The sequence below is a fragment of the Psittacula echo genome, assembly GCF_963264785.1.
Source record: "Psittacula echo genome assembly, chromosome: 5".
In the NCBI taxonomy this organism is placed as follows: Eukaryota; Metazoa; Chordata; class Aves; order Psittaciformes; family Psittacidae; genus Psittacula; species Psittacula echo.
This window is the reverse complement of record NC_137739.1, coordinates 24,178,796-24,204,971: the sequence shown is the minus strand read 5'-3', so window position 1 is coordinate 24,204,971 and position 26,176 is coordinate 24,178,796. Positions and strand designations below refer to the sequence as shown.

Below are 26,176 nucleotides of genomic sequence, written 5' to 3'. Positions count from 1 at the left end.
TTGGAACCATTCCCGAAACAACAAGCAAGTTTTAGATTCATATAAGTGTAAATGACATAGTATGTGTTGTAACACAATATACCAGAACTCCTTTCCTCCATCCTCTGGTTCATGTAGGGGTGGGAAATTTTTCCTCTCTATCCCTTTCCCAAGCTCAGTTACTCCATTTTGCAGCTTTTTCTGCCACATGCAACTGCATTTCCACAAATACTTGTATTGGGTTTGTGTGGCAAGGTTTTGGTAGCACGGGGACTACAGGGATGGCTTCTGATGCTAGAATATGCTAGAAGCTTCCCCTATCTTTGATGAAGCCAGTGCCAGATGGCTCCAAGATGGACCTGCAGCTGGTTAAGGCTGAGCCCATCAGTGATGGTGGTAGCACCTCTAGGATAACAGATTTAAAAAGGGGAAAAAGTTGCTGCGTGACAGCAATTGCAGCTAGAGACAGAAGTTTGAAGTCAAGGACTATTGTTCACTCAATAAAAAGATATAAGGAAGTTTTACATTAATATAAACATATAGAAAACATCAACTCACAGCCATAATCAACAACAGAAGTATTCACTTACGTAAGTGCCAACTGATACAGTACACAATAATTAAGCCGTCGCAGCATGATGTGTTTGGTTTGCTTCTACACTAGACAGGATGAAGTTCAACTTTCCTCTATGTGATGGTGTGATTTAGATTGTAAAATTGCATAAAGGAAGGTAAATATACCAACAGACTGGTATCTGAGATCCAAAACATGGAAGTGCGCAGCTGGGCCTTGGAATTCTTCTCTCCCCAGCATCTTTTTATTTCATTGCGATGATGCTTAGAACAAAATTAATTTCCTCCTTAAGACAGCCTGAAACTTCTGACAGCTAAATGGGCTAGAGAAAAATAATTTTGATAATAATGAAGAAACATGCTAAATAGAGACTCACATGTCTTGGTTTGGTTTTTTGTTTGCTTGTTTGTTTGTTGTGGTCAAGGAAAATCAGCTTGGAATGGAGGAGTAAGAGGAGAAGAATGAAGCTTTCACTGTAAAACACAATGGTTATCAGAAGTGTGGCAAAGAAAAGCAGTTTTCTGTACTCTTCATATCTTGGTTTTTAAGAGGTAATAATGGAAGGGCTTAGTGCTATTAAATCATGTATAAGACAGAAGTAGCCATGGAAACAATTTGAGGACCTAGGGCAGGAACTTTGACACAGGTATTTTGATGTGTGAAATTCTTCATCGTAGTAACTACCAAAAACTGCAATATCTACATGAATAGCTTTCCGGTTTTGAGTAGAATGGTTATTTCTGACAAAAAACCCAACTGTCTTCCAATATAATTTAGTGTTCTTAGAAGCTCATAAGATGCTATTAAGTAGAGGAACTACTGATTCATGGAAACCACCTCCTTTATTTTCATTACTAATTCTCCCTAATACTGTTATCATGAACTTTACATTGATGTCTTCAGTAATATTCACACTGAAGGATGCCCCCATTTCAGTGGCTAGTGTCTACACTCAGAGCTTACGACTCAACTCTTCCCTTAAGTTATTTTCTGGAAATAAATACATTTCTAATACTAACTGTAACAGGTTTATTTCCATGAACAAAGTCAGATATCTAATTAATGCTTGCTTTGTTTCAAAATGTTTAAAAATCAAACCTACAACACTAAAAAGTTTCCAGGCTTCTTAAGTTACATGGAATCAGCTGTGAAAATATTTTAAAAGATATTAAAACAGCACTAGGTATTTTTTACATTTTAGAAATCATACTCCGATTAAGACTACCCTAAGATGTGCTTAATGAGAAATTTCCTAAGCATACAACTAAGTTGGCAATCATCTTGTGTTTGAAGGGGTTTGGAATGGATAAGCCAGAAATACATTTATTATATTATTTATTATTCTTACTTTTATATAATAATATATTATATATATTATATTATATAATAATATTATTATTTATTATAGTCACCCTTTCAGTTTCCTAATTCCAAAAATATAGATTGATTGATTTTAAGTTCCCATTGTTTGGATTCTGTTGTTGTTTTTTTTTTTTTTTTTTTGTTTTGCTCCTGAGCATAACAACCTTGGAAAGAAAATCAGGGACATATTTGCATATGCAAAGACATCCAAACTAACTTGGTGGCATCAAAGACAACAAAGACTGGTTAATATGACAGGCTGCTATAGTTACCCATGCTAATGTATTTCAGTGCATACTACACCGTACTGTGCAGAACCTAGCTGTTTTCTGAGCACAGAGGAAGACTTCCAGAAACATCTGACTGTACTAACAAAATAATTAGCATTTATTTTAGCTTCTTCACACAGTGCATCTTGTTCATTTTTGTTCTGTTCAGCCCTACAGAGTAAGCATGAAATATCCATTTCTATATAATACAAAAAGTATATTTTGCTTCAGGAAAGTAATAGTTTAGGTGATCTTATGCAAAATTTTGAGCATAAGTCTGTTCTGTGTTACTGTATGAAGAAGTAGCAATGGAGGATGTCCGGAGACAGGAGAAGGCTTCTCATTTCTCATACTTAACCACTTCTATTTGCTCTGTAAGTCCAATAGGGAGGCCTTAATAAGAAGCATACTGACATGTCCACTGAACATTTTTCTTTACATGTTTATTTTTAAAAACTTTCATCATTATGATAAAATTACTCGCTACTTTCCCTGCATCTCCTGAGGTTTAATGTCAGGGTTTGGTATTTTTAGTGTTGTGGTTTTTTGTTTGGTTTTTGTTTTGTTTTGTTTGGTTTTTTGTTTTTTTTTTTGTTTGTTTTTAACAAAATCTCACAGCTGTTGAGAGCCATGCACTAAAAGCATAACCATGAAGTTAACTTGTTTTGCACTTTACCATGTCATTTTATTCTGGTACAACGATTTCATCTGTTATCATTCCTTCCGAATTTTATTTACTTCTGTGATATGAGACTGCATTTGTGGACTACTCCTTATCTATCAGGCTCCCTTTGCTATTCTCCTTTCCAGCACACTGCTGTCAGCTCACAACATCTTGTTCTTATATACACACACTAAAACATTTTTATTGCCAAACCCTCTCTTTCAGCATGTACGCCTGACCTCCACTGAAAGCAGGAGCAGGATTGCAAGTGAAATAATATATGTGAAACTATTGATAAATTGACAGGATTAGAATACACAGCACAAATCTGTGCAACCCTAAAAGTTATGGACTTAAAGGGGAAAAAAATGAAACCACAAAATAATTCCTGCAAATGTTTGGAAAATAAGATAAAATATTAAGACTGAAGAATGCTTTTATTCTACAGATATTACATTTAATTTATTCTATTTTTCAAAACTACCATAACATTCTGTAAGCAAAAGATTGATTTTGCAGGAGAGAGGGATATGTCCAAAATCACAAAGAATCCAATAAAATGCCTAAACAATGTATTTCATGTTTTCACAGGCAGATTTATTCTTTAATAATCACTGTAATAATCTACTCCAAACATTCTGAGTTTTGCTTAAAATATAATGAATTTTTAGCACCATGTCCAGCTCATTAGATACAATTCTCCATACGCTTTGGCCAATTGCTTTTATAAGATGTTCTTTAAAATTCCTTAGGAGTTAAAGAACACTTCCAGAGACTAAAAGAGAAAAGAGAAATCATTTCAGATCCTTATCCAACACCAAGCTAGTCCAGACACAAAAGGCAGTATACTAGGCTGCTATTTAGGCAGTTTCTTTACAGTTCCTGAACCCCTAGTGATAACGTGAACTTTGTTCCAAATATTTTTTCTATCTCACCAGAGAGCAAAACACACTACCAAGATAAAAAATTAAACTGATAAAAAGAAATCATCAGTGAGAGTAACAATAATGAAGTTGATGAAAGGAAATGGAAGTGTAATTTCTCAAATGTTCCTATCTTCCTGCTATACATGTGACAACAATTAGTACAGAAAAGAATACATTGCTACTAACTGCACAGCTTCTCTGTACAAATGTTGCCTTCCATTCAAATGAGAGAGTCTATTTAAGCCTGCTTTCCTTTCTTAGTGAAACTAGAACATTTCAAACATCAACTTTCCAGTCAGGAACCTTCTCATTCCTACATTTCCCTTGCAACAGCAGATGCTACTCATTCAATACTTTGCTGAGTAGCCACTTGCTGGCATCACTCCTCTGTGTGAGATCCCCTTGGCACAATCACATACATGAAACTATACTTTCTACACAATCTCAACAGCAGTTGCTGATGAAAAGATGTCTGAGACGGAAAAGGAAGACAGTTTTTTCATGGGTCTGAACTCACCATTTTTCATTATAAGATCTGTTGATTCTTAAATGATACTAGCTTACACTAACCATCAAAGAAACGAGAAAAGCAGGTAACTCTCAAGATGAATGTTGGCTTCCAGATGCTATCTCAAAATTATCTGATATTTCTAAAGCTTTAAAACTACAGCAATACAAACCAGATTTCTGGAAAGAGACGCTTTATGTGTGCCATTTGAAACACTAAATAATTCTTGGTCAGACTGAGAAGACTTTTTTTACTGCAATAGATCAGTTTCTTTTCCAAATATATGAGGGTACTTACCAGCTGTAAAGCTGTAGAGCAGTCTTCTGTGATTTCAACAGTCTCAAAAAGAATTAGATGCCTGCTTCTGCTAGTTTTATATACGTTTTGGGAAGATGTTTCCCAAACATCTTACACTAACTGCCACAAAGACTTGTACAATAATCCAAAGGCAAAATAGTAACCTTCTTTTCTAACACAAAACTAATCTAAATCCCCTCTGCCTTTTCCCAGTGGAGGCAGAAAAACAGTAAATAGGAGAAGAAATCTGCTTTGTTGTCTTGAGTGCTGGTGTTGGCTCAGGTAGAGTTAATTTTCTTCATAGCAGCTGGTATGGGGCTATGGTTTGAATTTCTGCTGAAAACAGTGTTAATAATTCAGGGATGTTTTCATTCCTGCTGAGCAGTGCTTACACGGAGCCAAGGCCCTCTCTGCCTCTCCCACCACCACACCAGTGAAGAGGCTGGGGTTGCACAAGGAGTTGTCAATGCTAAAAGCTAGACATGACTTCAGGAGACTGGTTTTAAACTCTGAAGTACTCTGTTCAGTATGTCAGGGCAGAAGATTGAACCATAAAAAGCACATTTATGTTTAAACTTAATACAAATACAAGACTCCTCTTTAAACTTTGAAAGACAGTTAGCTTAGTTGCTGCTTATGAACTTTGCATCAGTCCTGAATGCAAGGTTTGGAGAAAACACAGGTAGTGGTCAACACAGGTAGTGGTCATTTTATATTTTATACAAAACTATGAAAAATACTTTGCTTTAGCACAAGGAAATGCCTGTCACTATACAGAAATTATCTGTTACTAGATTTCCTCTGTAGAGGCCTTCCCTGTTATTAAAAATATTTAATGCTCTGTAACAGTCTAAACACTGCAGATTCTGCATCGTTTTTTCTGTCATTTAGGCCACATGTAACATAAAAGGCTTTGTCTAATTAATCAACAAAATCAAATAACAACATCCATTCTTATTTTTGTCTTTATTCAGCTAACCTTGCAGAAAAAGACAAAAAAGAAAGATAGATCTGTGACCACAAAAACTCTTATTGTGCAATGATTTAGGTTAAGTATCCCTGCCCATGGCAGGCAGTTAGAACTAGATGATCTTTTAAGGTTTCTTCCAATCCAAACCATTCTATGATACTATAACCCTTTTCTGTCACTACTGAAGGTATATTTTCATGTCCCAGATTTCCGATCCGTAAAAATAATTACCTATAAACCTACCTAAAAGTTATTAGATAGATATTATAAAAAAGTTTTTCTAAAACCACCCCATGAAATGGAGTCTGGGAGATCACATCAATTCATCTGTGAATTCCTGTAGGAATAGCGATCAGTATGACAAGAACAAGCTTTACAACAGTTACGCGACTCTCGTGAAAAGTGCATTCAATGCTCAAGTCACAAACTGCAAGAGGCATAACAGATGACAGAGCTGTATAATGGCCCACGGAAGAATATATTGTATGTAAAGTACAGAATCTTAAAGCAATTTAAGAATTTCTGGATTTGTAGTGTGGGATTATTCATATCTTTATATAACAAACATCAGAGAATCACTAGTAAAAATTGGGCTACTTCCAGTGCGTGAAGAATTAAAATAATCAGGATTTCCTGAGGTTAGGCCATTCGCCACACATTTACAAGCAATTATGCTTAATGGAAAGGACAATTAAGGGTCTCCCAGAGCAGAGCAATAACAAAAAATACATGTTTTGAAATGAAAATCCATCCTAATTCTTTGGCATTATAGTGGACAAACTGCTGTAGGAAATGCACTGTGATGAATACTGTGATTAGGTAACTACTAAGCAAGATAACATGTCAGTTTTACCAGGGAAGATGGCTTTTCCAGTGCTTTAGTTGAGGGTCCTGAAAATACTCTTACATTCTCCTGTACACAAGTGAATTTTTATCTTTCATTCACTGTGAAAGATATCATTTGGATTTTGGTTACATGGAGAATCCTACCCTTTAGATTATTCACTACATGAACATAGTTCTTCTAAACTCTCCTAATGTCTTGAGGCCTCCCAGCTGACATGAATTTCACACCATGCTGGGAAACCTAGGTCTTAAATTCTGTGCAATACAAATTTTTTGAAAAAAGTCCACTGCCTTTTAGCTTTAGTTTAGTTGATAGAAATCATTAGAACTATAGATTTTATATAATTTTGAGATGCCCATTTAAGATGCAATTTTCCTAATCCCTTGAAAATTGAATCTTAAAAATATTTAAGCACTTTCTGATAATTGATACGAATTAATAAAGGTTTGTGTCTGTTACCTTTAAAGACGATTTGGTCCGAGGTTCTGTTTTCTGCCTGGTAAGCTTGTTTTGAAGAAGCAATGACTGATCTGTACGAGCATCATAATTCCCATGTTCTGAATCATCTGTGTACGTGTCTTTTTCCTTTCCTATGCCTGAAGGAAAACCAGAAGAAAACAGTGGACTCATTTTAGGTTACAGAAGAGAGAAACTAACAGTATTGTTAGAGCCAGAGTTGAATTTTGATTTTAGTTATCCACTTTTTAATAACTTTCACTCTATCTATCCCTTCTTGCAAAAGTTTTTTACTTGAAATGTCATCATCTCTGTCTTAAGCTAGAAGTGACTTCTCTTTTTAGTAGAAGGCCTATAGAAACATTTCTATTACCATTCAAATTGAAAAAGCCCACAACATTCTTCACAGTACCTAAAAAAACCCCAAACAACCCAACCCCAACAAATATAAAGCAGATATTCAAATGTTTTTGTGCTTGACTTACACTTGTCCAGACTCAGAATATGTTATCAAATAGGAAGGTGCATCTTGCAGACCTGAGTAACCTCTCATGCTTTAAATTTAAACAAGCAATCAAAATGCCTGATGGGTCTACACTCATGCTGCTCATACTTGGATACAGTATTTGAAAATTTGCATATTAAAGTATTGCAGTGACCACTCGAGAACACATTTTAAGAGGTGTCCCTATCAGTGGTTGAAGACAGTTAACACCATGAAGAAAGTGTTTACATTGGATTCTTAATTGCTCAACAAAAGTTTCTATTAAAACTTGAGTATCCAAAGACAGCTGCAGATGACTGAGGACTGTCCTCAAAGCTTACAAAGATCCACTCTCACAGACTGAATTTCCACCTGAATCATCACTGCAGGCAAGTTAGAAGGACTCAAGTCTCTGAGTCACTCTACAGCCTCTTTCAGAAGGGAGACATTTTCCAGACACATAATTTCCTTGCACATTCTCCATCAAAAAATCATGACAATACTTACCATACATCCCCAGCAGGGGTAAAATGAGGGGTAATGTCTGTGCAGCGTTGGACCATGTAAGTTATAATGAATGTCGGAAAATGGTTAGTCTTGAAAAAATATTTTAAGGATGAAAAAGATGGAATAATTATTCCCATACAAATACATCTTGGACAAGTTGAAAATAGATATTCAGACAAAAAAAGCTATCCACAAATACTGAGTTAAGTTCCCATCTCAGCTTTCACATCAACATGGGAAAAGTCAGGGGGACTGGGAACAGCATTTAGCCCAATTATTCTAAATACTAAATAGATGCCAAGAAACAAGTCATGGTTGCTGTGGGAATCACAATCTTGAGCTTCCCAAATTTTATATTCATAAAAGCTCATCTGCAACAACAAAGTATTTTTCAATAAACTGTTCAGTTAAATTCTACACAGTAAGTACTACAGAAAAGAAACCCCAAACAACAATTACCTCACATAGCCTAAACTTAATTTCTGAGATGGAACATTACACAGGAACATTTACCAAGGGCTGTTCTTTCCAAAATTGAGCTACTTGCATAATGATTACACAAAATGAGGCCCTGGTAATTTGTGATTTTGGTATTAACCTCAGTACATCTGTGGAGGGATCTCTTAATATATGAAATAGCCTGTTTTAATCGTCAGAGCACCAAACTCAGGGATTTTATTTTAAGCAATGTTTTAATCTTAGTATACAGGTTACTCTCTGGTCCACAAAAATGAATGCAGTAAGAAGACTGTGAAGTAGGTTTCAAGCAGGAGGTATACAAAGTAGAAAGCAGGATACTTAAGCAAGATTTTACTCATGGCCAGATGTGATGAGTTCTCACCTTTAGTAAAGATCAAGAGCCTGCAAAAGAAGTCAGTAAAATGAAGAGACAGGACTACAAAAACTGAACTGAAATAGGACATTCAAGACAAAAGACTCTACTTGTATTCAAAAGTCTATTTTTATGAGGAAAGTTTTAGCGGATTAGACATTATGAGTACACCTAATACTCCAAAAAAAAAAAAAAAAAGCTTTGCAAAAATACCTGATGTTTTTTCAACTTTTTAAAGCCATGAAACAAGCCTTCCCTTAACAGTCAACATATTTTTACCTGCTAAGCTTTTTTTATGTTTTCAAGGACACAGCTTTGAAGTGTAGCGTATGTTTTCCATTAAAAAAAAAAAATTACCACCTTCCACCAAGATACCTGCTTTCTCTGTCTGAAATGCAGCACGAAAGGGTTTTAGCAACAAAAAAAAAAAAGCAAAAATACATTTAGAATTAAAAAGGTGCATTTCTTATATAAAATTGAACAATACTTCTTACTATATCTCTGAGCAGCTGATGACTTATTCCATGCACCTAAAGCAATGTCCCACAAAGTAAAAAAGGGAGGAATGAAGGAATGAAGATTAAAACATAGCATTTTAAACACAGCACTTGAATACACATTTGTTATACCTGTCTGAGAGACATAGCACCTCATCCGTATTTTAGAATTATCTTCAAAAAATGCATTTTTCTTAACATTCATGTAGTTTGAGACATTAACGTTAACAGGACACCTAAAGTGTACTTTGTAGATACTTTGAAAAGACTAGTGCCATTTACCTCTTCCGTAGCATATATTTTAGAAAATCTGTAACATAAATAATTATGCTCAAGGTAAAAATTCAATGGATTACAACATATCTCTATACCAGAAGAGGTTAGAAAGAACAATTGCAAAGTGTGTGTGTTTTAGAGTGCTCATTTTGTTTCTTAAGTTGAACTTTTTTCAAATTTCTTTTGATTAGTTTTAAAATTTTTAAAGAACAGAGAATGAAACAAGTTGGGTTTAGAAAAAAGCAGAAATGAAGCTTTGCCACCAATAGCATTGACTATGGATTTGTATTTTTCTACGATGGGGTGCTTTTCCTGTAATAACGTATCCACCACTTTTATTAAAAAAGAAAGTCTCTCTTCCTTAATTTTCCCACCCATCAAGCCAAAATTACATACTATTAAAGATAAACTTACAGAACCTAAATTAACTTGAGCTGATTGTTCCTAGTATCACCAAAGCTTACCACAAGACAGTGATTTAACTCCTTAAGTCTTTCTTCAGTAACTGCAGTTTCTAAACTTGTGCAACATTTTAATATATTTGTCTATAAAGTTACACTATTTTCTGCCATCATTTCCTCCACAATCTCCATTATTTGGCTTTGCATTTTAACTGCCATTTTGCTGATGTATTTGAGTTATTAAGTTATGTTAATTAAAACTTGTGGCAGTTGAGAGCTTTTTGAAGTGTTGTCACATAAAAACTTTTATTTAAAAAAAAATCATTAAAGGCTGAATTTTAAATAAAGATGAGGATATTAAATCAGAGAAAAGGACTACAGCTTCTAATTCCAGAGGCAGACACTGAATCATATTTCAACAAAGACAATGCAAACTCCACTATTCAGTAAGTCAAGGACTTCCTCTTTAACTAGGTACATACTTAACGCAGATTCACCCATATATATATATATAATTGTGAGCACAGCTGAACATGTAACTAAGTAATGCATACCCTCACCTTGGATCCACACTCAAGTATAAAGCAATTTTAAAAAGACTCAAGCATTAATCAAACAGATAACAGATCTCTCCATCCTAGTAGTTGCTTTGTTTTGCTATCTTGTAATATGGAGACATGATGAGTGACTTTAGCCTTCATACATCACAAAAACCTATCTACACTTGGTGACACACAATTTTGCTATGCTTGATACATGACATTAAGATTAGCTCTAAGGGCACTTGTAGGATAAAATGTAGTAGCAACTTTCAGCTCTGGGAGTCTTTGACCTCACTATGCAGAAGCACTTTGTTTAAATACTGATTTCTAGGTCCACACTTTGCATTTTCATTTTTGGGTCTTAAATGCTTCCCTACCATTCTTTCCATCATACTTGCCTAAAGGGCCAAGAGTGCATTTTATTTATAAGAGTTAGAGGAAAAAAAGCACCCGTAACATGCAATCCACCAATATATTTCAGATAACTAGCACAGAAAAGCAAGTATTCCTCAACTGCAATGTGACATACTTAGGGAAAATTAAGATTATTCCTAAATAGTTCCTGTTTCACAAACAGTGATATGATGACTACTGACTCATCTCTTTAAGACTTTACACATTTGCAGATGGGCCTTGAAAAGCTTTCAAGAGATTATTGGTCAATAAATTAATCTCCTTTTGTCCTAATTTTAGTTCTAGAAACAACAAATAACCTGGAGAAGGATATCACTGGACACCTGGATAAGTGGCATTGTGATGGATTTACATCTTATTTTATTCTGCTGTGTACCTGAAATACTATAGTATATGCATAACATGAACGGTGTTTCAGTTACCTATGTATGTGTGATTAGATATCAAAAAACTATCATAACAGACAAGCACAGGGTTTTCTTAATGTACATCTCTCATGACCTTTCAGACAGTGATAACAATTACACAGAGTATTTCTAATCTTTTAAAAAGGCGAGTCAGGTATTATGGCTGTTTGGAGGAGTTAAGAGGGTGTACAGAATCACAACAGGCAGATTAAATGCCTAAAACACTTTGACATTTTGAACCTCAATATTAACTCCAAAGACTAATTGTCACGGAATGGACTCAGTCGGAGATCAATGATCAGACAAAGCCATTTATTATAGAAAACTAACTCTTTACATACTATTTCTTAAAGTTGTTTTCACTAACTTGGCACATTGTGACTCGATACATATCTTAAAGGCCCTTAACAACTAACATATAATTGGTTAAGCACAGGTGTGAGAACCTGACCTTCAAAGTTTTCCAACAGTCCTCAATTTAGAAACTCAGTAAATTCCAGCTCCTTCTTATCTTGCTGGGATTCTTACTCCCAGTGCCTCGCTCCCATCCTCCTTCACCTTTTGTTGTTCCTTGGTTCATGTCAGACTCCATGTAGGCACTTGCTGATCTGGGCACATGGCAGTTCTTTGCCAGAAAATCATCCACATCTCCCCCTTTTTCTTTTTACACAAGCCAAACGTGCTTTGTAGCATTCATAACCATGCATTGAATACATTGAAAAATACATGGCAATAAAATACACAGAACATTGTCTGCCTTCAACACACACACACACACACACGCATGGAATCCCACAATCAAACTCCATACAATTACAATATTTGAAACACAAAACCCAGACAATCATTACTCCCACTACACGGTCCCTCATGCAGAACGTGGCGTAAGGACCCCGTGAAGACAATCAAGAAACCAGCTCCAAGAAGCATCACTGCAGTGTAAGGTGGAAGGCTCAACTTTAGCAGACGTCCCCGCAGAAGCTCTGCCTCCCCCACATCGCATGAGCCTTGGGCTTTTACACTGACCAAAATGCACACTCATTCCAACGCAGGTGGCCAGCCTACATCAGAAGAAGTGGTCAGCAATATCCATAAAAGTCTCCAAGGGTTGATAGAAACATGGATATACTTATATTTGCCATTTTCTAGTACATGTGGATCACAGAGAGACTATCAAATGAGTTGTATAGGGGGTCCCAAGTCCACAGTCCGCCACGGTACCCATATAACGTGTTCAAAAGGCTATAAGGGTTAAGACTTACCCATTTACTTAAAGGGACTCCTAATAATGGTACATTAAATTGCTCTACATTTCCACACACCCAACAGTTTTTCACTTGCGTATAATTAACTACCTTTTCTAACAGATCTACATAAGCATTAGCCTTAAAAGTAGTATAGCTATCTGTAACATAAACATGAATATTGAAAGAAAGAAGGTTCTATTTACACTCATGACTATGTCTATCTTTGTGCTTCTAAGCAAATCGCTTAGCACACCTTCGCTTAGTCCCCTCCCAATGCTCAGGAGGAATCTGCCATTTGTATGGCACCAGTAAGGGCTTTGAACATTCAAATTGAATAACGCGTATCTGCTTCTTCTGCTTCAATACCCGTCTCTGCAGCTCAAACTGTCCTTCAAAAATTCTAGGTGTGAAACCTGGCTCGCGCCTCGGCATCCAGCCTATTCATTCACTGGCAATGAGGGTGTTCCGGCTTCTTTTGGCAACGCTGGCTCCTTCCAAGGTTTCACCCATCGAGCCGGTACCCAATGCAGACCAGAGTCTGTGATTACACACATATATCCTCTACCAGTTAGTTTTACTTCCACAGGACCCTTCCAGGTACCAGTTTCCAGATCCTTATACTGGACTTAATAATAATACCCCGAGTCTTATTCACATAACCTGACCATAACGCTTGACCATGTATTACAGCAGGAGGGTCACTAGAGTCTCCTACCAATCGCAAAAAGTTCATAACATACACAGCTTTCTGTATTCTTGCTGCCGGGGTAAGCCCTTCTTCCCCCGTTTTTTGTTTTACTGACAATTGTTTCAAGGCCTGATGCGTATGTTCAATAACAGCCTGACTTGTAAGAGAATGAGGAATACTAGTGATATGAGCAATGCCCCAATTATTTAAAAATTTAGACAGCGTTGAAGAAGTGTAGCTAGGTGCATTATCTGTTTTAGAGCTGTAAAGGTACTCCCATAACTGCGAAACAGCCATGCAAATGCGTGATTACGTGGCGTGCGGTTTCGCCAGGCAGAGGGGTAGCCCAGAGTGAGAAAAGGTGTCGATAGTAACATGGACATACTTCAATTTTCCAAAAGATGATACATGGGTTACATCCATCTGCCAAAGTTGGAGAGGTTGGAGACCTCGAGGATTGACTCCAAGGCCTATGCCTATTGCCTGGCCCTGACAATCAGGACAAGACTGTACAATGCCTCGGGCATCTGTCAGGGACAAGCCAAACTGGCGAACTAACATTTTTGCTGACTGGTGAAAGAAGGCATGAGATGCTCGGGCTTGTTGAAAAATATCTACCGGTGGTCCTGCCCAAGCTGGAGCAACTAATTTATCTGCTTTGTCATTACCATCACTAAGGCTCCCTGGGAGGCCCGAATGACTGCGAATATGCATAATGAAATATTTACAGTTACAATTATTTACAAGATGTAACAGAGTTTTCAACAAAGTCCATACCCTGCGGTTAATAACTTCCTGTAAAATTGCCCTCTCTAGACGTTGAACAATTTCTACAACATACAAAGAATCAGAGAAAATGTTAAGCGGAGTATCAGGCCATCGCTGAAAAACCACAACGACAGCACTTGGTTCTAACATTTGTAACAAATCTGTAGAGTGACCAGGTATTTTCTGTTTCTTCCAACCATCTTCTGTTTTCCAAACATATCCGGCTACGTGATTATTTCTGCTAGCATCTGTAAAAACAGTTATACCTGGAACAGGTCTGTTGGAGTAAAAAGTAACATCTTCATATTGGTTGTTTTTTAGCACGGTAAACAATTTATGTGGCGGGAAATGTATGCTAACTTGGCCAACAAAATCTACTAAGGCAGTTTGGAAAACAGTGCTAGACTGCTGCGCCCAGTCCAACCATATTTTGATGAGGGGTAAACAAACTTGTGATGGATCATTACCTAGAATTTCTTGACAACGTTCACGACCTCGCTTAATTAAAAGGGCAAAGACTTCCAGTCGTGTAGTAACAGTTTTGTGCAACCGATAAGGTAAGAAGATCCATTCTAATATACACAAGGGATCCTTTTTCTGCAGATTCCATTGCGCCAACAGACTAAATGGATGATAGTCATTATTTACAACAAACAAAGTTATAGATAAATCTGGGTTCCATTGGGAAGCATAAGAAGTAGATATTTTAGCCATAATATGGGCTAGGGCCTCATGCTGGATTTTTGACAGAGTTCTCTTTTCCTCTGTCTGTGGTTTGCTCTTCAAAAGAGGCACTAGTTCTGCCAAATCTTCATTAGTAATTCCACATAAGGAACGGATCCACTGAATGTCATCTATCGATTTCTGCACATCTGACAAGGTTCTTATCTCCGTAGTAATCTTAATCTTCTGAGGTCTAACTTCAGTTCCGGAAATAATCCACCCCAGGTATCTCCATGGGGCATTACGCTGTACCTTTTCAGGTGCAATTACTAAACCTACTTTTGCCAATTCGGATTGTAGAAGGCCAAGTAAATGGTCCTTTTTAAAGTCTTTTCCAGCAATTAAAATATCATCCATATAGTGGTAGATCAAACATTCGGGTAACTTCTGACAAATAGGTTGTAACACCCAGGCAACATAAAGTTGGCAAATAGTAGGGGAATTCTTCGTACCCTGAGGTAAAACAACCCATTCATACCTCTTAGCTGGCTCTCTTTTATTAATTGCTGGGACAGAGAAAGTAAACTTTTTGCAATCGCTCGGATATAAAGGAATTGTGAAAAAAACAATCCTTTAAGTCGATTATCATTAAATCCAGCCCCTCTGGTATCATGGTGGGACTAGGCAGGCCAGGTTGCAAAGTGCCAATGTCTTTCATGACTGCGTTTATAGCCCGCAGGTCCTGTAACAATCTCCATTTTCCACTTTTCTTAGGAATGGTAAATATAGGAGTATTCCATGGACTGGTGGACGGCACAATATGGCCTGCTTTTAACTGCTCAGAAACCCAATTCATGAATATGCGACAGCTTTTCTTTTGTCAGCGGCCATTGGTCAACCCATACAGGTGTCTCAGTAAGCCATTGCAACTTATAGGTTGGCCATGCTTCAATGGCTGCCATTAAAAATTTTTTGTAATCAATTTCATTCCCATTTGACTGAGAGCGTCTCGTCCAAGCAAGGCAATTGGAGAGTGCATAACATATGGTCTGATATGCGTATGATTTCCATCCGATAGAGAGACATCCACCAATTCTGTACTACTCTGAGTCGATTGCATTCCTCCTATTCCAACAACTCCTGCATCAGCAGTTTCTAGAGGCCATGTCTTTGGCCACTGACAATACGGTATGATAGTGACATCAGCACCTCTGTCTATTAACATAGACAGTCTAATTATTTGGTTATCATGACCCCTTATGGAGACTGGTCTTCGGGCTTGTGCTTTGCAATATCTAATGCAAATAAAATATGTGGAATTCCTGTGGAGCCCCATCCTTGATTTCCTCTAATTTTTGCCCCACGTTGGGCGCCATTTGTCGCGGAATGGACTCAGTCAGAGATCAATGTGATCAAAGCCATTTATTATAGAAAACTAACTCTTTACATACTATTTCTTAAAGTTGTTTTCACTAACTTGGCACATTGTGACTCGATACATATCTTAAAGGCCCTTAACAACTAACATATAATTGGTTAAGCACAGGTGTGAGAACCTGACCTTCAAAGTTTTCCAACAGTCCTCAATTTAGAAACTCAGTAAATTCCAGCTCCTTCTTATCTTGCTGGGATTCTTACTCCCAGTGCCTCGCTCCCATCCTCCTTCACCTTTTGTTGTTCCTTGGTTCATGTCGAACTCCATGTAGGCACTTGTTGATCTGGGCACATGGCCGTTCTTTGCCAGAAAATCATCCACAACTAATCCTTACTACATTTTGGCAAGCACTATGTTCATAACAAATCACAGCTTCTCCAGCCGTGCTGCCAGCTCTCCAGGCAGGAACAAGCTCTAATATGGAAGATGGACAATTCCCTCACAGATCGGGTATAGGAAAAACTGACCTAATTCAGCTTTTCAATCATCTCACAACACAGAATAGATGTGACAGCCCTTACCTTTGCAGGTATTGCCTAAGGAACACAAGCTTCTGAACAAATGATTCTAAAAGTCACAATGGAAACATCACATTTCTGTTGAAGCAGAAACTGAACCTGGCTTTCTGGAGTCATATCCTCTGTGATTTTTCAGCCCCTCCTTTCATGTCAATATTGTATGTATTGCATAGGTTATGCTTGTCCATTTCGGTTTATCATAACATCACTTAATCAAAATTCACTTTCAAGGTCTTCTGTAATAAAAAGATGAAAGTTTTTATCATGCAGTCATGCTGATACTTTGTTGGATTGCTAATTTTGATTCAGGTCTTAATTCCTCAGTTCACTATGTTGCATCATGGCATGTAATTAAGGGAGTTGCTTATACATAAGCTTTGTAATAATTAGAATCAGAACACATGAAGACTATAAGGCTATAGGAAAATTATGAACTACATCATTAATGAAGAAGTTCCTATGTAGGAAGGATTTCATTTTATGCTACGGAGGATTAGTTACTGCATAAATCCCTCATAATTAACCTAATTCACAAAATAAAAAAAAAGAATTGAAAAAAGAATAATTTCATTGCTTTGATTTATTTGCTAGTGAGTGTTTATTTGTCAAATAACTTAATATCAGAAACTTGTATCTAAAACCTGAATGCCAATTTGTATTGTTATATTAGCCATTACTCATTTTTTACATCTTAGTTGAAATTAAATATTTCAGCCTAACAGTTAGGCAGATCCTCTAATTTTTGATTGTGGGGTCTGCAGAAAGCTACTTACACATGCAGAAAGCTACTTCTATACTTATTTGTTTTAGAATGAGAAAATTGGATTTTTAAGTTAACAAGCAGACTATCAATCAGATTCGCAAGTCATTCTCCTGGTCTAAATGGATTTCCAATATGGCTTAACTCCTGAAAAATTTCAATGCCTCAGGCACAGAATCATAGAATGGTTAGGGTTGGAATGGACCTTAAGATCATCTAATTCCAACCATGTATGTGATAAACCGGACTTTTAAAGGCACTAATTAGGAAGAAGTTTTTCCCTGTGAGGATGGTGAGGCACTGGCACAGGTTACTCTTCCTAGAAGATGTGAGTTGTTACTGAAATAAAGCAAAGCAAATTCTCCTGCAAATGATGTAAATTCCCTTCATCTTAACTCAAGTACTTCAATGAAAACCAGCTAAATTCTTTTAAAATCATTCACCTGATTTCTAAAGCAAACTCAAAACTCTAAAAAGGCATGTTGTAACCATCTCCTATAATTTTAACAGAGATTACTAAAGAGGATTTTTCAACTAACCTTCATATACCCTTCAAATAACAAATAACCTTCATCAAAATTGCTTACATTCAGATTTCTTTTACAAAAGATGGCCAGTCAATTCTGTGATCGTTCAAAGATAAGGTTCTCTCCCTTTATGCATATGATGGCCTTCAAGGGAAATAAAGCATTATTTTAAAAATATAACAATTAATATTTCTTTATACATGTGTGTGCGCACAGAAGTGTGCATATACCAGTGGAGCAGCTCCTATATTATCTAACTCATTAGTTAACTTTAATGTATGCCAAATTCTTTTATGTTGCTAGAATTTATATTAAAAAAAGTTCTAGAGGAAAACAATTTTTTATTAACATGACTGTCTATAGCTACTATGTGGCTACTAGGAACTAATCATGCCCCACCTCCTCTTTCCAGCTACAACTAAAGCCATGAGCTATTACTGGCAGCTCCAGGAAAGATACAAGTTTAGTAACTGAAGTTAAAGTTATGTCATTTAAAACCTGGCACAATCAAAGTAATTGCTGGGCATGTCTTTCAGAAGAAAAACAAAGTACAGTAAAACCAAAATGTTATCTTCTAGTGATAATGTTGGACTGAATGGGAAAATTCAGTCCGTAAAAAATTGGCTACAAGACTGGTGCTGCAGGCAGGGCTTTGGATTCTTTGATAACGGCTGGTTTTATAAGGCTCCAGACCGGATAATGGCACGTGGGAAAGGTTTACCTCACGGAGGCAAAAGGATGCTGAGGCATGAATTAGCAGGGCTCATTTGGAGAGCTTTAAACTAGATTCGAAGGGGGATGGGGTTGTAACTGGGCTTGCCCCAGTGGGGCAGCACTCTAGGATTGATGAAGACTGGGAGGCCTCCTATAACCATAGGGTGAAATCGGTGAGCTCAGCTCCCTCCTTGAAATGCCTGTACATCAATGCACGCAGCATGGGAAATAAGCAGGAGGAGTTAGAAACCTGTGTTAAGTCAGGAGATTATGATCTGGTGGCAATTACAGAGACGTGGTGGGACATCTCACATGACTGGAATATACTCATGGAGGGCTATGTCCTTTTCAGGAAAGACAGGCCAGCCAGGCGGGGTGGTGGGGTTGCTCTTTATGTGCGAGAGCAGCTGCAATGTACTGAGTTCTGTCCAGGGACAAAGGACGAGCGAGTTGAGAGTCTGTGGGTGAGAATTAAGGGGCAGGCTGGCAGGGGCGATACTGTTGTGGGTGTCTGTTACAGGCCACCAGATCAGGGTGAGGAAGTTGACGAGGCCTTCTACAGGCAGCTGAGAGCGGCCTCACAGTCACAGGCCGTGGTCATCGTGGGGGATTTTAACTTCCCTGATGTTTGCTGGAAGGACTACTCAGCAACCCAGCCACAGTCCAGGAGGTTCCTCCAGTGTATGGATGATAACTTCCTCATGCAAATGGTGGATGAGCCAACCAGGAGAGGAGCGCTGCTGGATCTCATCCTCACTAACAAGGAGGGGCTGGTTGAAGCAGTAAAGGTTGAGGGCTGCCTTGGTTGCAGCGACCACGAGATGGTGGAATTCAGGATCTTGTGTGGTAGGACCAGTACAATACCAAGAAGAATTGCAACCCTGGACTTTAGCAGGGCAAACTTTGCCCTTTTCAAGCAATTGCTAGGGGAAATCCCATGAGCAAGGCTGCTTGAAGGTAAAGGGGCCCAAGATAGTTGGTTGACATTCAAGAATTGCTTATTCCAAGCTCAAGATCAGAGCATCCCGACACATAGGAAGTCAAGGAAGAGGGCCAGGAGACCTGCGTGGCTAAATAAGGAACTGCTGGGTATGCTCAAGTGGAAGAAGAGAGTTTACAGGTCATGGAAGGAGGGGCTGGCCACTTGGGAGGAATATAAAAGGCTGCTGCTAGAGGATGTAGGAAGGCAGCTAGGATGGCTAAGGCCTCCTTAGAATTAAATCTGGCGAGAGGGGTCAAGGACAGCAGAAAGAGCTTTTTCAAATACGTGGCTGATAAAACTAACACCAGAGGCAAGGTAGGCCCACTGATGAACGGGATGGGTGCTCTGGTGACAGAAGATACAGAGATGGCAGAGTTATTGAATGCCTTCTTTGTCTCTGTCTACTCTGCCGGAGGCAGTCCTGAAGAGCCCTGTACCCCTGTGACCTCAGATGAAGACAGGTCAACGGAGCAGTTTGCCTTAGTCGATGAGGAATGGGTTAGGGACCAGTTGAGCGATCTGGACATCCATAAATCCATGGGTCCAGATGGGATGCACCCGCGGGTGCTGAGGGAACTGGCGGAAGTCATTGCTAGACCACTCTCCATCATCTTTACCAAGTCTTGGGAAACGGGAGAGGTGCCTGAGGACTGGAGGAAAGCAAATGTCACTCCAGTCTTCAAAAAGGGCAAGAAGGAGGACCTGGGTAACTACAGACCGGTCAGCCTCACCTCCATCCCTGGGAAAGTGATAGAACACCTTATCCTTGATGCCATCTTAAGGCATATCAAGGATAAGAGGGTTATGAGGGGCAGTTAACATGGCTTTACCAAGGGGAAGTCATGCTTGACCAACCTCATAGCCTTTTATGAGGAAATAACACAGTGGATGGATGATGGCAGAGCAGTGGATGTGGTCTGCCTTGACTTCAGCAAAGCATTTGACACAGTCTCCACAGCATCCTCATAGCTAAACTGAGGAAGTGTGGTCTGGATGATCAGGTAGTGAGGTGGACTGTGAACTAGCTGAAGGAGAGAAGCCAGAGAGTTGTAGTCTATGGGGCGGAGTCTAGTTGGAGGCCTGTATCTAGTGGAGTGCCTCAAGGGTCAGTACTGGGACCAGTATTATTTAATATATTCATCAATGATTTAGATGAGGGAATTGAGTGTACTGTCAGCAAGTTTGCTGATGACACTAAGCTGGGAGGAGTGGCTGACACGCCAGAAGGCTGTGCTGCCATCCAGCGGGACCTGGACAGGCTGGAGAGTTGGGCAGGGAGAAACTTGATGAAATATAACAAGGGAAAGTGTAGAGTCCTGCATCTGGGCAGGAACAACCCCAGGTTCCAGTATAGGTTGGGGAACGACCTGTTAGAGAGTAGTGTAGGGGAGAGGGACCTGGGGGTACTAGTGGATGGCAGGATGACTATGAGCCAACACTGTGCCCTTGTGGCCAAGAAGGCCAATGGCATCCTGGGGTGTATTAGAAGGGGGGTGGTTAGTAGGTCGAGAGAGGTCCTCCTTCCCCTCTACTCTGCCCTGGTGAGACCGCATCGGGAATATTGTGTCCAGTTCTGGGCCCCTCAGTTCAAGAAGGACAGGGACCTGCTGGAGAGAGTCCAGTGCAGGGCAACTAAGATGATTAAGGGAGTGGAGCGTCTCCCTTATGAGGAAAGACTGAGGGAGCTGGGTCTCTATAGTTTGGAGAAGAGGAGACTGAGGGGTGATCTTATTAGTGTATATAAATATATAAAGGGGGAGTGTCACGAGGATGGAGCCAGGCTCTTCTCAGTGGCAAACAATGATAGGACAAGGGGTAATGGGTATAAACTGGAACACAAGAGGTTCCACTTAAACTTGAGAAGAAACTTCTTCTCAGTGAGAGTGACAGAACACTGGAACAGGCTGCCCAGGGGGGTTGTGGAGTCTCCTTCTCTGGAGACATTCAAAACCCGCCTGGACACATTCCTGGGTAACCTTATCTAGGTGTTCCTGCTCCGGCAGGGGGATTGGACTAGATGATCTTTTGAGGTCCCTTCCAATCTCTAGCATACTGTGATACTGTAATATAAATATGCATCTAGGTTATTCATTGATTTTTTTAAGCAAGTATCCACAGGAAAAAGACTTTGAAAAACGTACGGTTGAATTCCTTTTGACAGAATGAATGTCAAACACCCAAGTGTCACTGGTGTGACTGTCTAATGTATTAAAAAGTGGATGACATTGGAATTATACTGTTGCACAAATGAGTTCAGAGTTTAACATCCAGATTCTTGTGTAACACAAATTTACATGTATCCAACAAATACAACACAAGTATTTTAATTTTTCATGTATTTACTTCTTAAAAGATCCTAGCACTTAATTCTAAAAAACTACAAAAAACATTTTTCCTGTTTTGCTAAATATATGCCTTTTAGGTATTTGTGACTATTGCATCAACATGACAGAATAGGCCAAGTAAATCCTGTATCCCAGGTATATTCTTGTTACCTAAAATACTACACTGATACTTAGCCTGGATGCCTCTTGTCATCTCACATCAGCATCACCTTTGACATCTGGCATCAAAGACTATATACCTAGACAGGAAATACTTCTACTGTCCCTATGAAAATTGCTCTGAAGTCTCGACATTTCCTACTAGAACATAACCTTCAGGCATCTTTCAGGAAAAAATTTCAAGTATTGCCTCAAGACAGCCTGTAACTTCATGTTATGAAGATGGTCTTTCCTGTACAATTCAGTACCTGGAAAAAACCTTAGTCTCCCTCTTCCCTAATACAGCTTCAGCAGAAGGGTACTGGTTGCTCTGCAGTGGTCTCGCCCATGGCAGAAATCCTGTCCCCCCTCCTAACCGTGCATAAGCAATCCTGAAAAAGTCTTGACAAACTGGAGTGTTCTCATCAAAAAGCTGATTCAGAAAATTCCCCCATGTGTATGCTATATAGGATTTGGCTAGTTACTTGCAGCTAAATGAGCTGACAAAAATGATTGTGTTGAGTTGTCATGAATAAATTCACTGTAATTAGCTATTCACTAATTACATTATATTGGTTAACAGGCATATTCCTCTCTTGGAGTTCTCAGGTAAAAAGACATTTTCTTAACAGTCAAAAAGAAGGAATCTTTCACTCATTTGATAAGTAAAAATATTAAAATAAACTGCAGTAGAGCTGGAGGGATTAACATTCTTTGGTGAAGTGGCAACTCCAATCTTATTTGTGAACTCAAGTCACAACAAGTGACAAAGGTCACTTTAATCAGAACTTTATACTCTTCCATGATGCAAATATGCAGGAAAAAAAATCTTTCAAGGAAGTAGAAGCAACAACATGATTTTTGCTCCGAACTGAACACCAAATTCTATGACCATTTTGAGAAATGTAAGGAATAATGTTTTACTTAATGTCCAGATCCAAGCAGTAGGCGACTTCCACTTAAGTAAATCAAAAAGCCCTGATCATAATCTTCAATGGGTGGAAATTTCCATAAAGCTTTGGCTAAGCACCAAGCGTTCCATCTGAAACCTCGTAGTTCATGTAAATATGTTGCAGAACCTCAATGCATGTAACTTTGCTTAAATTGCCTGATTCTTCAAATTAGAAACACTACTTACCACTGAAAACTGACGGGATAAAGAATGTAAGTCCGTAACATCCTTGACCCCATTTGCCTGTGTTAGCAGTAACAAAGGGGTAAAACATTATCTTCTTACTTTTTAAGTTAAATAGATATATGGCCTTATCTACAGCCAACTAAAACAAAAGAGAAAATTTCCACAGAAGTCTTTTATATGACGTTTGTTAATCCCTTTCTCACAAGACAACAGTTTGTCTATGGACACAATTCTGGAAGAGGAAAAAGCCATTTGGCCCATTTTATGTACAGTTCCATGATGCAACTTAATTAAAAATTCACCACATGCACTTAACTCAGCATTCCTTTCAGGTTCTCAGGAGAGCAGTTTGGAAAGGTTTACTAATAAGATGATAGCCATTAATCAGCCGATTTTGCAAACTCAATCAAAATGCCAGAGTACTCACTAAAAAGCAGCAGTGCTGCAGCATTTTCACCTATCTGGTGATCAAGGTTCAAACAGCAAGATTGCTTTTTTTTTTTTTTTTTTTTTAACCCTCCAGATTCAGGGTAAAATCTGTCTCTTCAAAGAGCATAGCTGAAGTCAGAAGAGGAGAAACATCCACACCAAAGTTTAATACAATGGTTTGCTGAGGATACTCATCTATCTTTTCCTCAATCACTGAGCCCCCTCTATGTTTCTTTCCAGGTTAAAATTAGGTGATGTGAATGAAAAGCAGTGCATCAGTTACTCTGAGAAAGAATTACTTCTGCCATACATAGGCATGCAATAGTATCCGCACGTGTATGTGTAAGCAATCAGTAAAACATAGAATCAGATACAAAAAATCCCAAAACTGAAAGAAATGACAAACAGTGAGATTTTCAGGTACCCATGGTTGCCTACCACATCAAAGCAATTATACTGAAAGAGTGCAGTAGCTTCAACTGGAACCCTACTTAGATACACGATTTTCTTAAAAAATCTTCATGCCAAATTTTTGGTCTGTGTCATGATTTCGGAACATTTTGATTTTGTTTTGGAGGACCTATCAATTTCACTCACATTTCCAGTTGCGACCCCTTTAGAAGACCTTGAAGAACCTCTTAACTAGCATGTATTTTGGGCGTCATGAAAAATCAATGTTAAAACATGTGAGAGGTGAGCAGAAATAGCTTTCTGAAAGCACATCTCTCTCCTTCAGCACGAAGATCCGATTACTAGTTTGATGCTACACTGACTGTGAGCAAAAAGTTCCTTCACAGTACTTGCGCAAGATGCAGCAGTATCTGCGTGTAATTCATTCCACTGGGTAATAAATGGCCAGGGAATTTCAAAATTAATTAAATTTTGAACTTGCAAATTACCAGTTGTGTTTTTATATACAGATTCATTTAGCAGTTGCAAGGATGGGACTATTAACTCCTTTCCTATTTTCTCTGACTTAATTAAAGCATCAAAGTGGCATTAATGCAGGTACAAATATGCCCCAATTAGAGCTCTTCTTCTGCATTGTCAGTTTTAGTTTTTTGCCAGGTTGGAACACATTATATACATGAGTAAAGCAAACATACATGAATATATAAAGCAAAACCAACAACATAGCAACTGCAGCCATGACAATACTGAATAATATGACTATACAGGAATAATAACCAGCAAATAATAATAACAATCATTTCAAAGGAATTTCAAAGACATTCCAAGTGATTGTATTATGAAAAGATTGTTACGGGAAAAGGTTACACTGAATGTATGAAAAAAAAAAAAACAACTTCTCTGTCTTTAGTCTCTATTCACTATTAGTCCAAAAGGTGAGAAAGTATCAGGAAATCTAAAATAGCATGTATTTCTTTAGTCACATTTAGTCTTCACTTTCAAAAAACCTGGCAGTTGAAGGAAAGTATTGTCTTTCCACATTTAAGTACTGCAAGTGTAATCAAAGAATCATTAATTTATTATTATTTGAGTTCAAACACAAACTTACCTAAAAAAGGATCATCATATTCTGTATTAGAGAGCTTAAGCAAGTTGTTTTCCAAAGTCTCCATCACTTTAGCTGAAATAAATGCAATATGCATATCAGCATTCATATGTATTTTTTAAGTAAAAAGTTTTACACTTTTTAAAGCTGTCAGTGACTCTCTCCATACTACTCTTCCCTGATTCTGCTCATGAATGAATGCATCTGCTCCTATATGTTCATACTTAAAGACATTTCTTGCCAAAAGCCTAATATTTATTTTTTCTCTCTCTTCTAGACAAACAACAGAAACCTTTACGCTATTCCCCAACATACAGGAGCACATTCTTGTCTTGTTTTCAGTAAGAATGGAAAAAAGAAAAAAAAGAATAGCTTAAGCCTCACTTCAGACATTATAGAGATTCACTCAAGAGCTTAGTACCATAGCTCTTCTAGCTGTCTAGATGCCAAAAAGGTCTCTCCAAAAAACTGTAGATATCTGAACAAACCAAAGCTTATCAGATGCCCTTATATACTGAAAGATTATATTTAAGATGCCACAGGACATCAAGTCATGTTCCCCATAGATCCCTTTCATTCCCAGGGTTGGAACAAGCTCCTGAAAGAGAAAAAACTCCTACCTCGTTCTGACACCACATCCACTGTAGCTGTAGATGTTCCTGCACTGAGAGGCTGGGGTCGGGGCTGTGGCTGCACACGATTTGGCTGCAGAAAAGACGAATGCTTGCTCAGACTTTGAGGATGTGTTTGGCTCTGGACTAGGCATGGCATAGATCTTCGAGAGGGTTTTAATGGATGCTCTTTCACTGTCTCACTCTTGCTTGTATTCATACCTGAAAAAGCCAAAAGAACAAGAACCTAAGCTCTGCCACATTATGCAAATGGCAAAGAAAGATGGCTAATTATGAAAATGCAGGGTGATTCATCCACTTAATTCTTCAACTACCTTTCCATCAACATCCCACAGTTGGAATTCAAAATGCTCTAAACTGTGATATGTATGTCATACAGTCATTTGGAAGCAAACAACAGCACTGTCATCCACATTATTATTGCTAAACAAAATCTTAATTCAGTAGCAGAAATGCATAAAATC

General features: G+C 38.3%; 1 protein-coding gene across 2 annotated transcripts in view; it reads right to left on the bottom strand.

The window, feature by feature from the left end:
* The window catches only part of ANO3 (anoctamin 3), a gene marked incomplete at both ends in the record, with an annotated part of 217,427 nt that overhangs the window by 65,848 nt on the left and 125,403 nt on the right, over positions 1 to 26,176 (bottom strand). For both annotated transcript variants that reach the window (XM_080617104.1, XM_080617105.1), the window contains 3 exons: positions 6,856 to 6,992; positions 25,084 to 25,155; positions 25,701 to 25,913. In XM_080617104.1, coding sequence (XP_080473230.1) covers positions 6,856 to 6,992; positions 25,084 to 25,155; positions 25,701 to 25,913 — 422 coding nt within the window. The remainder of the gene's footprint in view (positions 1 to 6,855; positions 6,993 to 25,083; positions 25,156 to 25,700; positions 25,914 to 26,176) is intronic.